The 15,492-nt window shown below is 36.9% G+C and overlaps 1 protein-coding gene across 1 annotated transcript; it reads left to right on the top strand.

The window, feature by feature from the left end:
• Positions 1-374: 374 nt before the first annotated feature.
• On the top strand, positions 375-12,538 carry LOC141443789 (arylalkylamine N-acetyltransferase 1-like). The gene is made up of 5 exons (XM_074109153.1): positions 375-431; positions 3,700-3,867; positions 7,301-7,473; positions 9,682-9,848; positions 12,192-12,538. Exons 2-5 carry the CDS (start codon positions 3,708-3,710, stop codon positions 12,397-12,399), a joined length of 708 nt encoding a protein of 235 aa, XP_073965254.1. The 5' UTR covers positions 375-431; positions 3,700-3,707; the 3' UTR covers positions 12,400-12,538.
• Positions 12,539-15,492: the final 2,954 nt, after the last annotated feature.

Here is a 15,492-nt window from a genome sequence, read left to right as displayed (position 1 = left end):
ACTCGATTTAAGACGTGAGTTATCCGGGTCATTATATTTAATATCTGTATCTCAAGAGCCGAAAGAAACAGAAAACTGCAATTTATACGTAAGTGAACTTCTATTGCCGCTACAACGCCAAATAATAAAACCGGCCAAGAGCGTACACGCCCGAGGTAGGGTTCCGTAGCCATTACGAAAAAATTGAGTAATATTTTTCTAAGGATTTCGTATTTTGTAGGTACGGAATATTCCAAGTTGGGTATATTTTATTTATACCTTAGGCTGCTAATATTTACTCATAAACTAAAAACAGAACTGACAAAAAAAACTGTGTGTATTTCCACAACATCCTGTGTGCCCCAGACTGGAGCATCCCTTATAAACCGCATTTACCCCCTGGCGGCGTTCGGGAGCGACCGTCTCTGCTTCTGTAACCGACCAATTTTCAGGTAAGCTGTTTGATAGTGATGGGCCGGATGTGGTTTGACCGAAAACGCACTTCGGCCGAACATTCGGTAAAAATAAAAAATTCGGCGGAATTTCGGCCGAACCTTGGTTCAATGAACTGCCTCTAGTGAATTTTAAATACGAGTAAATATATTGCTAAATTTGATTGAGTGAAACTGAAAACCAGCGCCACGGCTTGCCGTGGCATTATGCTGAGTGGGGACCTGTTTAGTAGGGTGGATCGAAAAATACTTTTTTCTAATTTCAAAATGTAATAGTAACAAAAAGTTGCATTTTTTAATTACTAATAAGATTTAGTTCTACACTACAGCGATCGGAATACGTTTAATGCCTCCGCGTTTAGCGTCATGTATGTCTTTATTTGTTCTATGTTTGTTCCTATGTTTGTTTTTTATGGCGTTAAATAAATGTATTTTCTTTCTTTCTTTTCTGATTGTCGAAAATACACTTTAATTATTAAAAATACTTAATAATGTGTCTCAATGCTTAGTTTGTGAAAATTATGAACCAAACACTTTTTTAAATTCAATTTAGAAAGAAAGAAAGAAACATTTATTCGTGACAAACATAACGATACCTCCTACGTATACTGGTACAAGTGACAGATTTCTGATTTTTAGTTTTTTGCAATTTTGTGATTAATATTTCCTTATTTACCTACCACAAAAATTTGGACGGATATTCCTATTAGTTTTGGAAATAAAGTGACGTATATGAATGCATCTAACACCGTTTTGCTAATCGGTACAACGTATACTGAGGCAACCGACATGCACCACTATACGCGGCACCGATATTGTCGCGGGGCCGGGGAAGTCGAGTGTAACTGGCAGTTGCCTCAGTGTACGCGCTAGCCGGCGCTGCGTGCGGACCGTTTAAACTGTTCTACGAGCACATAATTTGATAGTATATATAAAAAAAAACATGTTTTGGTTTGGCAAGATCACAATAGCCGTATTTCTCATAGACAGTCATGAAAACTAAATCCAATGTGAAACCTTTTCGTGATCTATTTCGCTATGATTTCTTTGGCAAATGTATGGGATGTCAACATAACATTGGTAGTACAACGGTTCCACCCCAGTACTAGTACGTGATTCAGTTTCCTCGGCTATACCTACATGTACGCGTGCTAGAAATATAACATTGCAGTATTACATTGCATTTTGGTAGTTGAGCATCCCCAAAAAGAAGGCGAAGGCATGCATGCTTTAATTAAAATGAGAACAGTAAATTTCAATATACCTACAGGTTGATAAAAAAAATCCTGTACTATACTGTAACCCATATTAGGGCTACTGATTACCAATACGATATAAGTGGGAAAACATCGAAATTAGAAAGTCTTCTTGCGACTCCACTTCCATACAAAACTTTTTTTTTCGAATCACAGTATTTTTCTACTTGAATCATATTAGTAATTAGTAGCCCTAATGTGGTTTAAAGTATAGTACAGGTTTTTAATAACACCCTATACACATTTTTTTATACACACCTAAGAAATGGTACCTGGCTATGTATATAGCCATAGTGTAGTTATAGAAGTTTCCCAAGACTCAGAAACAGACACAAAATTTAAATCTATTGTCAAGAAGACATTAATATATAAGGCGTATTATTAAAATTAATGATTATATCATGAATAGGGAAATTTGGAAATAATTCCGATCCGCATTGGCGAGTGCTTACTCCAAATAGCGAATTTAGACCTGTTTTAAATATGTAGTTGTGTTAAATACTTGTGATGTATAGATATCACTTAAATATGATTGTAAATCTGTTTACAAAATATACCTAGGTTTATTGCCAGACTCTTCTCAACAGAGGTTTTTACGAACCGGTGGTAAATTTTTTGACATTCATAAGTGCTTGTTACAATCTAAGTTGAATAAAGATATTTTGACTTTGACTCAATATTTCATGTCAAAGCTTGTCTTAAGCAAAGTGACAATCAGACTCGCGCACGAAGGGTTCCGTATCATCTATACAACTTCATTAGGATTAGCAAAAAAATGGCAAAAAAATACATTTGTTGTATGGGGGCCCCCTTAAATATTTATTCTGTTCTATTTTTTGTTATATATATATATATATTATATCGACTACAGTTATACATAATCTGTGAAAATTTCAACTGTCTAACTATCATCGTTCATGAGATACAGCCTGGTGACAGACGGACGGACAGCGAAGTAGTATAAAGTAGTAGGGTTTCCGTTTATACCCTTTGGGTACGGAACCCTGAAGAGGCACAAAAAGCTAAACCGTTATGTGGATACAAATGGGTGCGATGCGATATATGTATCACATGAGGAACCATTCACAATAAAATACGAGTACACATTTGAACAGGAATCCATTGAATGAGCTTCCATTAATTTAAAGCACTTAATACAATTACTTTTCTTAATAAAACCATTTATATTTCAAGTGAGGTTTTTTATAAAGGTATATTTCTGTATTTTGTATAGCACGTTTAAAACATTACTAGCGGTATATTGGTACAAGTGGCATGCTAATGTTAGCGTATATTGATGCAAGTGATAAAAACGTTTATAAATCAATAGATGAAGGTAAAAGAGCATCTGTTTTATTGTTCATTGCAAGCCATATAAGTATTTCATCTAAAAATTCATATACAATATAAAAATATTGTTAGATCAGTAATCTACGCATTACGCCGTATACTGGAGCAAGTGATAGTTAGCTCAGTATACCGCACAACTACAAGATGTAAAATACGCGTATAGTAGTGTATCTGCAATTTTCTCAAAAACTATAAGAAATTTCAAAATTCCATGAATACAGGTAGAAAGCAAATATTTTCTTTGGAACCAATGCAAAATTTTGAAAAGTTATATCATCAAATGAGAAAGTTACAGGTTTTGGAACCTTTGAACAGCTCTCCTGTAAATTTATGATTATGCACTTGTACCAGTATACTTAGGAGGTGTCGATAAGAACAATGGATAAAAAAAAAGAAAAATTATAGTTTTATGTATGCCACGAAATGGTCCCAAATCAGCAATCTGCCGGTCTTGCGGACGGCGCTGGTCTTCCTTTGGGACCATCGGGGTCATATTACATTAAAAAAATTACATTTACGAATTATAATCAAGATGTTTATTAAAATAATAGGTACAGTCGAGTGCAGTCTGTTTTTTTTTCAAGTGTGAAAAAAAGATTTTTTTTTAACTTACATCACTAGTTTCTCATATCGATTTTATTATTTCATTATCTCGTATCCAGAAGCCAAGATGCCGTTCTCCCGAGCTCCTTCCTCTGTGACATGGCACAGCTTCACCGCACGCTCCACCGCCCTGAGGGTCCAGGACCTGACTCCAGAGCTGCAAGAGCCGGCTGTGCAGCTGTTGAAGACTTATTTCACGAGGGACGAGCCGCCCTGCCGGTGCATCGGTAAGATGAGTTGCAGAGTTCGGCCGGAAGACGTCCGTCCACTGTTGAAGAGAGTCATACATGTTAGCAAAAGATTTTAGTTATTTTGGTTTTAGGGTTGCGTACCCAAAGGGTGCCAACGGAACCCTATTACTGAGACTCCACTGTCCGTCTGTCCGTCCGTCTGTCACAGGCCTCTATCTCTTGAGCCGTAATAGTTAGACAATTGAAAAACACACGAGTAATATTTACCTCGACGTTTCAACTTCAAATTACCACAGACTTGAAATTTTCACAGATTATGTATTAACAACAAATAAGGTGACCCGGGGCTATTGTAGCTGGGGGGAATATTGTATCTGAGCCGTCTAATGGCGTCCTTACGACGCCATGTTCATGTCTCATGTGTGTTGTGTGAAGACAGTCTTCTTGCGAACACAACGTAAAATGGCCGAGAAGAACATGGCGTCGTAAGGACGCCATCAGACGGCTCAGATAAGTATAATATCCCCCCAGCTACAATAGCCACGGGTCACCTTACTAAAAACAGAATAAAAAATATTTAATGGGGCTCCCACACAACAAACATGTTTTTTTTTGCTTGATATTAATAACGGCAACAGGTAGAACTTGAAATATTCACAGAATATTTAGTTGTGTAATGACTTTGAAAATAAATAATTAAATTAAAATAGAACAAATATTTATGGGGGGGCTCCAATATAACAAACACGATTTTTTGCCATTTTTTGCTGTCTAATGTTGTACATAATAGTTTATTTGTACGATTTGTTACGATTTGTTAAAAAGTTACATTTGCCGAAAGAAATAATATACACTAGTTATACACTTGCTATTTTTTTTTATTTTATTAAAGAGTCAATTTAAACATTTTTTTACAGAGTTAATTTATACATTTTTTTGGTTACTACATGGTAATGATTTTGTGGTTAGAATATGAAATAAGAGGAAACGTAAGTAAAGTAGGTTTTGAGTTATGAATGGCGTTTATATATTAAATTAGGAAAGGAAAAGTTTTGACTGATTAGGATATCGTATGATTTTGAAAGAGAGCTTAATGCTAGGTATGTGGTTGGGAAAGCGGAAACAATCAGGATTATCATTAGCTGTTAAGAAGGCCACTCTTAAAAGTTGATGGAACTCTTGTGAGTTGAAGTTTTTAAATGAATGAGTATTTTGTGAGATATTTGAATGCGTTTTCTTTCTGAGAGGGTATAGGATAGGAAGTAGTTATAATCCAAGGTCCACCAGGATATAAGGGCAGGTAGCTGAATCCTTGAAATTGGATCATGATGTTTTGGTCGAGCTACCACTCGTGACGATTCTTGGACACATGGTATGATTGAAAAAGAAAGGAAGTGTTAAATGAACTACCTGAGTAAATGTTATTATAAATGAATATTTAACTATGAACGTGCGCGCACGAAAGTATAAAAAAAATCCTTATATCCTGAACAAATAAGAATATAATATAATATGAAGGAAAAGTCCGGCCGGACACGAAATGTATAAATGTGTTGTGGACCTTGACCTTGAATGACAAGTGATGCCAAAGTAGCACACTGATAAATATATGAAGTATAAGATGTATGAAATGAGTTATAATTAAAGATATGAAAAGTACAGAATGATTATGTAAGAAAGTATATAAGGAAAAAGACATTTAAAAAAAATGGTACAAACAGAACGAAGAATTTACGAGACAAAAGTTTTTTTAAGTTGTTATGTTATATATTTATGATAAAGAGAAGTAATCAGAGAGCACAGTACCGAACATTCGAACAGTACGTAGTCAGTAATTTTTTTCTGGACAGTTAAGGTTAATTAAGAATAAATTTTATCATTTAGATAATTTCTATTAAAATAAAGTACCTACCTACTAATAACGTTAAGTTTCATTGATTTTATAGTGACTGCGTTATAATTAGTACTAACAATAATCAAAGTCTCGTCAACAAAGAGTGCAAATTTAGAAGTACCTAAGCAAAAGTTTTTTTTTTACATTTCGTTTAGTCATAAGCGTGCTAGCGCCCTGTATAAGCTATTGTCAAAAAAAAAGGATAAGTCTATTTCTTTGTTTCTTGAATTTCATAATTCAAGTACAAATTTACTACTTAATATAATTATATATTTTTTAAAAAAACTTGTTACTTAAGTGTTTGCTTTATTTTGAAACTTTCTACTTTGTAAAAAAAAAAATCTAACTATTTTTTTTTCTTTTCCCAGGGGAGAGGTGTAGTGTGAGCTGCGCCACACGCACACACTCCCAATGTGTAACCTATATAATAAGAATTCATTTATGTTAATAGAGAGTATTTACGCATCATTCGTGAGTTTCACTCGTCTCCTCGATCGCCTCCTTACATGGCATGTGTAGATGTACTTTTTGTTGAGTTTTAATATTCTGATCTGTGGTTGATGCACCACCTTCTGTAAACTAGGTCCTTCCTTCTTTCTGTAAAAAAGGTTGCCTGGAAGAGATCGCTCTTAAGCGATAAGTCCGCCTATTGCTTACCTTGTAATTTTCTCTCTGTGTACATGTTTTCTGTATCGCTTACTTTTTCTGGTGTACAATAAAGAGTCATTGTATTGTATTGTATAGATAATGGTACGGAACCCTTTGTGCACGAGTCCGACTCGCAGTTGGCCGGTTTTTCTTTAAAATGTTGCTCTGTTCATCAGAAGACAACTTTTCCAGTGTCTAGTATTAGGTTAGCTTTTGCCGTTGACCGGTATAAAAATTGTAGAAAACGAAATTTGAGAGGTACCTAGATGAACGATGACAGAGCGAACCCATAAATAAAATACTTCGACTTTTGACTTTTTCACTTTCAACTTTTTGACTTTTGACATTGTGGCGTTCTAATAGGGGTGCCTGCCTTTGTCCAGTTCCCTAAGTGTAAGTTTTCGGTTACAAAATACGTCTCGCTCGCGTTCGCGTTAAAATCTCAATTTGTATGGCAACACGAACATCGCAAACGTTCCGCTAGTGGCGCTGTTCGGTTCACCATACAAATTGAGATTTTACGCGAATTTTTTTTTTTTTTATTCAACTGGATGGCAAACGAGCATGTGGGTCTCCTGATGATAAGAGATCACCACCGCCCATAGACACCTGCAACACCAGGGGGATTGCAGATGCGTTGCCAACCTAGAGGCCTAAGATGGGATACCTCAAGTGCCAGTAATTTCACCGGCTGTCTTACTCTCCATGCCGAAACACAACAGTGCAAGCACTGCTGTTTCACGGCAGGATTAGCGAGCAAGATGGTGGTAGCAATCCGGGCGGGCCTTGCACAAGGTCCTACCACCTGCAAATGGGATCGAGACGTATTTTGTAACCGAAAACTTACACTAAGGGCACAGGAGTGGTGTTCCCGCTAATGATGTGATGATAATACGTCGTCCTCTACAATTTTAAACTTTGTTTCAGGTATAGAGAACTATCCATCAGCGATGTATGAGCTGGAACAGCTGTGGCGCAAGGCTTTGAAAGACAACGTGTCCCTCGTCTGCGTGGTGGACGACGACAGCCTCCCCCCCAAAGTGGTGGGGGTTAACATACTGACCGTCGTGTGTAAGGAGGATGAGGATGAGCCTTTTAAGGTAACTGTCTGCTGTTCAAAGTACCTAGGTCATCCATAAATGACGTCACTCTTTTAGGGGAGGGACGGGTTATACGGCAAATTTCATAGCAATTCATGTGAGAAGAGAGGGGGGGGGGTGCTATAAAATGGCCATATTTGATGTGACGTAGGTACTTTGAGGATGGCACCGCGACTTTTTGCATTTTTTATAAAATATTAGTTCTAGTTATTTTTGATTTCCGTTGACTTTAAGGAAACATTCTACTGGTCAAATGAAGTTTAGTTCCCCAAGAAAGATAATAATAAAGAATTTAGATCAAATAATTAATTATGTGTAGTTAAATAGTGAAAGTACCTAGAGGTTCCTAATTTATGACTTTTTATGTCAGTAACCAGAAAGTGTTTTTATTTCCCACAAATTAGGTTAAAAACAAAGTTAGATTCTTAGTTAATTTAGAAAAGATAGGAAAATCGCAGTATAGAACTTCGTTCTGTTAAACTAAAACTTCAACAGAGGACCCATTCGAAATCGTGACAGTTCAAAAATTCACAATTATGATTCAAAGTATTCAAACTTATTTTTTCCTATTTAGTTTGTCGTGTTGTCAAGTAAAAACTTACTTATACATTCTTATACAACAACATATTACGGATCGCTAATAATACTGCACCTACCTTATGTATATGTACCATATGTTCTGTGAATAAATATTCATTCATTCATCATCATCATCTCAGCCTATATACGTCCCACTGCTGGGCACAGGCCTCCTCTCAGAACAAGAGGGCTTGGGCCGTAGTTCCCACGCGGGCCCAGTGCGGATTGGGAACTTCACACGCACCATTGAATAACTTCGCAGGTTGTGCAGGTTTCCTCACGATGTTTTCCTTCACCGCAAAGCTCGTGGTAAATTTCAAATGTAATTCCGCACATGAATTTGGAAAAACACAGAGGTGCGAGCCGGGGTTTGAACCCACGACCCTCTGCTTGAGAGGCGATAGGTCAAACCACTAGGCCACCACGATACACAAGAGACTAAATAAATAATTAAAAGTAATAATAGCTGCTCATTACCAGTTAGAGCAATAAAAGTAGGTAAATTAAACCAAACAATGTCAAAGAAAATAAAATTTTAAACTATACTTACTATAACTACTTATTTAAAGAAAGAAAGAAAAAAGAAAGAAAACATTTATTCGTGACATTTTTACAAATAAAAGAAAAAGAAAAAAAGGAAATAAATTTTGTCACGAAATGGTCCCAACTCAGCATGATGTCAACCTTGCGGCCGACGCTGGTCTTCCGTTGGAACCATTTAAGTGTTAAAAGAACAAAACAAAACAGCAGTGAACTCGACAACTAAAACAATTTTTACAATACACAAAACTAGTAATTTACAACATAAAAATATACCTTAACTACACAAAATATAAATAAAAGAAAAAAGAGAATAATATGCACGTCTGTATAGGCCTATTGCCTTTGCCAATAATGCAATTATTGACGTGGCATTAAAAATGAAAAAAGAAAAAAGTACTCTGTGCTATAGACGTGGCATGGATGGATTCATATTAGTTCCTTAAAACTAAATAAAATCTAGAAATGGGTCCCGTTGACATTGTACCCCAAAGTCTGGCGGTGTATTAAAACTTAGTAGGTAGGTATGTCGGCGGCGGATCGTAAAATCCGCCAGATCACGAAATTCCTAGGCAGATCGTGAAATGGCGCCATTTCATGATATGCCTAAACGTTGGCCAGGCATATCACGATGTGCCTGGGAAACAACAATACGGCAGATCGATTAGAGCAAATGCATTCGTCGATATTCCTACCTCTATACCGGGCACATCGTGATATGTCGAAAAAAAGAAAAATTTAGGCACGACGAACGAAGCGAGGAGTGGTTAGTATGAATTATGACCACAACGCACGAGCCGAGCGAGCGAAGCGAGCGTGCCGCGGCAGCGGCCGGCGAAGTGCCAGAACCGATATGGCGGCGTTTCATGATATGCCTAGGATTTTCATGATATGCCTAGGAATTTCATGATCTGCCTAAAGGTCACTAGGCAAATCGTTAAACGATGAGTTTTCAACGATATAGCGGATGTCCCTTAGCCAATTCATGAAATGGCGCCATTTCACGATATGCTTAGGAATTTCGTGATCTGGCGGCTTTTACGACCGGCCGCCGACAGGTATACTTATTTAAGCTATCATATTTTTTAGACAGACGACAAAATCTGGGCCCAACTCTTCGGAGCGGTAGACCTGGTGTCACGAGGTGTGGACGTCTTCGAGAAGTACGGCGTTGACAAGTATCTGACGGCATACGGGTTGGTGGTGGACCCCCAGTGGCGGGGGGTGGGGGTGGCTAAGGAGATCCTGAAAGCCAGGTTTACTTCTATCAGTTCTGTTACTTCTTTGCTGAATGAAAGCTAATAATTAGCCCATTCTAGGGTCCGTCTCCTCCAGAGATGTGCGACGATGTGTTGTGAGGAAGTTTGACCGCTATGTGTGTCTGTCTGTGGCACCGTAGCTCTTAAACGGGTGGGCCGATTTGAACGCGGTTTTTTTTATTTGAAACCAGGGTTTTTAGCGATGCGACTAGCGATTAGCGCTAAATCCGCCCATTCCTTATTTGTATGTAAGGAGAATCCTACAGAAAGAATCGAACCTTTCTATTACGAAATGTCCTCATTCCGATATCTCAATAAACGAGGAATGTCAGGCGCGGGGAATTCCTTCATCCCATCGATTACTTACGTATTTGTAGATAGCAGAATGCTTTAACGGTAGCTTCAGTGTTTAGATTATTTTGGTCTAGTTTTTATATAGGCTTAGAATAAGTTCGTTTCAATTTCATTTTTCTTTTCTTCTGTAATAACCTATTTTGTTATTTTTGTAAATAAATGATTTACAAATAAAACTACTTTCGCATTGATTTTTAGTTTTTTTTTTAATTCCTATTATTTTAAGTTTTTAATTTTTGTATATCGATGGATTTGGACGCAAAGAGTTTCTAGTTAAACCACTGCATTTTTTTTAATAAACTTGACGCACTTTGTCAAATAAAAATTTGACAGGTAGTGATTTCATAACAATTTATTTCTTATAATTTTATTTTAGCTTAAATATGGGTGTTAAATCGCCGAGGAAACAGAAAAGATGCATATGCAACACCAACGAATTGTTGAAGAAAATTACTGGCAACCCCAAACCCTTGCCGGACAGCGAAATAAATAAAATACGGTTGAGTCTGTTTACTGAGAGAAATTCCGACGGAAGCGGGTATTTAGTTCTCCAAGGCAAAGATATTTACGAAAGGTATAAAAGGAGAATCAAGGACAGCGATATAAGAGCTATATGTTTATTCGTCAGAGAATTACCTAGAAGGATAACCAAACTCGACTTGTGTTACAACGAGATAACGGACGTAGGATTTTTTAAATTGCTAAAAAAGTTGCTAATCAAAGGGCGTTCATGCGTAACCAATTTGAATATTATGAATAATCAGTTGACAGAGACATCTATCCGCCATTTAGCGAACTACGCAGCTTTCGTGAGGCTCAAATATTTGAGGTTGAATGGCAATGATTTTGGTACAAAAGGAGGAGAATATTTTGCTACGTTTCTTAGAGAGAACGCAAGTGTGGAGTTCTGTGATATAGGTGAAACGGGGCAGACTTTAACTTCTGTGGCTCATATTATAACTGCTTTGAGATCTGATTACGGTACGAATACAACAGTAAAAGTGTTCGATTTCAGCAGAATAATACCCTTATTTGACCGTTATTCGTATGAAACAAAGTGGCTAGCGTACCACATTGAGTATTTGTTAGAGAGAAACGAAACTATCATCGAATTGCATTTGCAAAAGAATCAATTTGTCGGACATGATATGGAGTATTTTTCACGCGGCTTAAGATGTAACAAAACTTTGTTGTATTTAGATTTGGGTTTCAACAGAATTGGGGAATATGGAGCTGAGCTATTAGCGAATTATTTAAGAGAGGGACCTAATCTTATACTTTTGAATTTGGCGGGAAATGATATAAAAAACACAGGAGCGCGCGCTTTAAGTCAAGGGTTGCCATTCTCGAAAATTCGCGCATTGGATGTCAGTTACAATAAAATATCGGATCGAGGTATTTTGGATTTGTTGAATACTTTAAAGAAGCCGTTTTTCCTGAGGTTCTTGAATATTTGGGGGAATACTTTTGGTCCTGTTGCATGTGGTGTCATTGAAAGAATGCTGTTAAGTGGAGCCCTGTTTCAACATACGATTGATGTCAAAATTTATGAAGTTGACGAAGTTTTGTACGCGGCTTATTATCCAAACCCAGCTGATAGAAATAAACATTTATATTACTGCGAACAGAAATTCGGATACGCACAACCAATATTACATATTACTAGAAACTATATTGAGAAAGATAAGGTCGTTAAAGTTGACTGTAAGCAACGGCACAAACTGGATAAGACTGACAAGAATAGGTTTTGATTGTTTGTTTTTGTAATAATTTGCAATTATTTATAGTATTTTTAGTTGGTTTTCTGTGTTTTATTCACTTCTTTACTCGCCTGGTCAAAATTTTTTTACTGGTCACACTGGTCTGGCCATCGTCTTAAGGTTTGAAAAAAATGTAAGTTATCAAACCTTTTCTGACAGTTATTTGTTTTTTTTTTTGCTTCCAACCTAAAGTAAAAATGTATGAATAAATTATTATAAATTTCAGAATCAAGCTCTGTCGCAGTCTTGGCATCAAAGTTACTGCTACCGTCTTCACAGCCAAAGGTTCTCAGGTGGCAGCGAAAAAAGCAGGGTTCGTTGACCTCTACGAATTAACTTACGAGGAACTGGCGAAGCGAGGTTGCGTGTTTCCAGGAGTTGAGGAAGATACAAAATCCTCGAAATTGATGGCTTTGGTCATTGATGATGATTAAAAAAAACAACTTATAGTAGAATATGTAAAAATATACGCTGCCAAAGCTATGCCAAATTTATTGTCATATACTTATATATAATATATCCATTGCTAATAAAATTAAAGTTAAATTCCAAAATAAAGTTATTGAAAGTTGATGTTGTTGTTTTATTCAGTTTTTATTCTTCCCGACCCGCCCTTTGCCCGACGAATGGTGTATAAAAGAGCGACATCTGTGTAGCGTAACTTAAACAAAGATGTCATAGCCTATGCTCAGAAACCAATAGAAAGCAGCGCTTAAGAGATGTCGTTACAGTTTAATGATGTCGTTAAATTTCTTATAAGTCTGGTAAATGTAATCAGCAAAGATTTAAAATTGCCATTTTGAATTAAGGAATTGTAATGAAATCAATAATTTATATGAAATAATTATTATAACAGAGCCAGAGAATAGGGAGCTTTTGTTTCTTAGACTGGCAATACCAATTTCAAAATGGCGTCGCGTTGTGTCCAAAACGAAACGTCAAACGGTTGTTGACTCCCGCTGCGGGTGTATCTCTAATCGTCCACGAATGTAATCGTGAAAATAATTAAAACAAATTCTGTGGAATATTTGATTTAACAGATATACAACGACTAAATAGCAAGAAATTATGTGCTATAATTTATAATTAATCGCTTTGAAGTTGCGTTCGTGTGTGGTTTCGAAATCGAAAACATTAAAATCGTATGTGAGTGAAAGAAAACAGTTTTGTGTTTTCACCAAACATCCTGCAGTGAGGAGCGTTTAAACATTTCTTTTGGCACACTGGGCTTCCTGTGCCGACGTTGGATTAAAAAAAAAGTTATTCTTCCAGTCGGTTCGAAAGTGTATTTTACGAAATTTGTTTCGTAAAATTTGTTGTGTCGTTTATTGGTGTCGCTTAGTGCTTGTGTATGTGTGTGAACTAAAAATGGATTTGTTTTGGTATCGACACCCCCTGCATTGAAGGTAGGTTTAAAAATAAATTCTAATTTTGTTACGAGTTTCTAGATCGCATAATATAGTTGTTTAAAAAATGTGTAGCCTGATCAAGAAGATTGTGGATTATAAACCTATGCTTTGTTCACAAGAAGTTATTTGCGTAATTATCCATCACCCCCGGATTTGCTAGAGCAATTAGTTGTGGTTTGTCTATTGAAATTCCAATGGGAAATTTCAATAACTTTTTCTTAAAAATGTTTTTGCTGACTGACCTTTTTGTAGGCTGTACTTGCAGTCATTTTAAACTACATTTCCTTACTAAATGTTCATGTTGATGCCATTAACCATAAAGGAGTTCCCTCCTGCAGAGAATGATCCTGGCTGGACCACTAAGATGCCACTATCAGATTATTGTATTGTCACCAGATTTACATCAGTATGCCAAATTTCAAGTCAATCCGACCACTGGATTAATTTAGCTTCCAAGGTTTGACAACCAATACCAACATACTTATATACTTACCTATACTCTATTTATTAAACCAAGATAATACAGTGACAGTATGATATGTCAAATGTAAAATGTGACCAGCATAATATGAATAGTGCTGCTCTCTGATTTCGATTTGTAGCATTCGAACATGGCGGATGTAGACAATATCTAATTTTGCTATTTCTGTTTCTTTGGCTAGTTGAAGTATAATTTTGATAGTGTTTTATGCGGCGATAAACCTTAACAGGGAACAGGGATCACAAAATTCTATATTGCTCTCGTGTCTGGCATTTTTTAATGCGCAAGTGGTCTCCACGTGGTTTCTGGAATTTTACTATCAAGTTGCAAAAACTACAATCACCGTACAACGTCACTCTCAAAGAGAGTTTACCTTGACACTGGCGAAATTGTCCTATTAATTAGGACAGAAAAGCCATATCTTAAAAGAGAAGAAGATTTCGGTTTTCGACATTATTGAAAATATTGATGGTAAAAGATAATATTTTATGGAAACGAAAATAAAATTAAAGCATTCAATATTCCACTTTCCATAAGCGAGCTTTTAGGCAAAACTTGCTTAGAATCAAATGAAATTTAAACATCAACACATACAAGAAGTCGAAGTCTCTCCTAAACGGTGGCATTATCATTAGACCAAATATTTTACTTTTTTAGTTTGTCTTTAGTGCCCTATGTGTGTTAGTACATCACCGTTGGTGATTACCAGTTGTGGCACATCACTATTTATGCGGTGTAAAAAAATTTAAGACATGAAACTTCATTTTGGTACCTTGGTTTAATAAACAGAGTAGGTATAGCATGGTGAATTGTTATGTTGTGATAAACTCTGATTGAGTTCCAAACGCGTCGGCGTAGTGTGGTGGTGGTGATATTGGGTTTGTGCGTGTTTTAGGGACAGCAGGGGTCGGCAACGCGCGGTCTCCCTTGAGGCCCACAACTGTTTTATAATATCAGTTATAGTATCTTCCTAGAATAGGTAGCTAGGTAGATATCTATTAGGTACAAAGTTATCTTACAAGTGTGGCCCGCCTTTATCTTATTTTTTTTAGAGAGCTCCATGAACACGACTGTTGGATACATGTTGCTATTGTAGGGTTGCCATACGTACCGGTACGCCGGGACATGTCCCAGTTTGAAGCATGGTGGCCCGGCGTCTCAGCCGATAAGCAAATTGTCCCGGCTTAAGAATCATAGTTATTTAGTATGGGGCTGAACTTGGTAGATAATAAAACGTGCATTTTCCGTTTTGTAGCGAAAAGCGCTTACGAATAGAGAACCTGACTGGCGGATTGCTGGCATTAATGAGTGGGTCAAAAACTGTCCTTTTTTTCTACTTTTACTACTTTCTCCTTAAATGTCCCGGTCTGAGTACCCACACTTATGGCAACCCTAAGCTATTGTGAGCTTGCGGGCGAGCAAAGTGATTGTTTGTAGTTCTGTATTGTGTTCATCAGTTAACACGTAATTTGGCAATGTTTTTCCACTTTCTTTTGTGTAGTTGCTAATTAAATTTGCGATTTTTAATTGAACTAGGTTACTGGCTCATAGCGGGGTGTTTAATAGGCTTGTAGCTTGAAACACAGAGCGATGGCGGGTTGTTGCGACGCGGCGCGGAGGCGGTTCCAGTTGTAATA

Source organism: Choristoneura fumiferana, chromosome 28 (genome assembly GCF_025370935.1).
Source record: "Choristoneura fumiferana chromosome 28, NRCan_CFum_1, whole genome shotgun sequence".
Taxonomy (NCBI): Eukaryota; Metazoa; Arthropoda; class Insecta; order Lepidoptera; family Tortricidae; genus Choristoneura; species Choristoneura fumiferana.
The sequence above is the reverse complement of the archived record's forward strand: the minus strand, read 5'-3'. Positions and strand labels throughout refer to the sequence as shown.

Bases quoted from the DNA above. Each gene is read 5' to 3' on its own strand.
- LOC141443789 (XM_074109153.1), top strand. From the start codon at position 3,708: ATGCCGTTCTCCCGAGCTCCTTCCTCTGTGACATGGCACAGCTTCACC. The intron at 7,474-9,681 runs GTAACTGTCTGC...CATATTTTTTAG, and splicing joins ATGAGGATGAGCCTTTTAAG to ACAGACGACAAAATCTGGGC. The intron at 9,849-12,191 runs GTTTACTTCTAT...TATAAATTTCAG, and splicing joins AAGGAGATCCTGAAAGCCAG to AATCAAGCTCTGTCGCAGTC.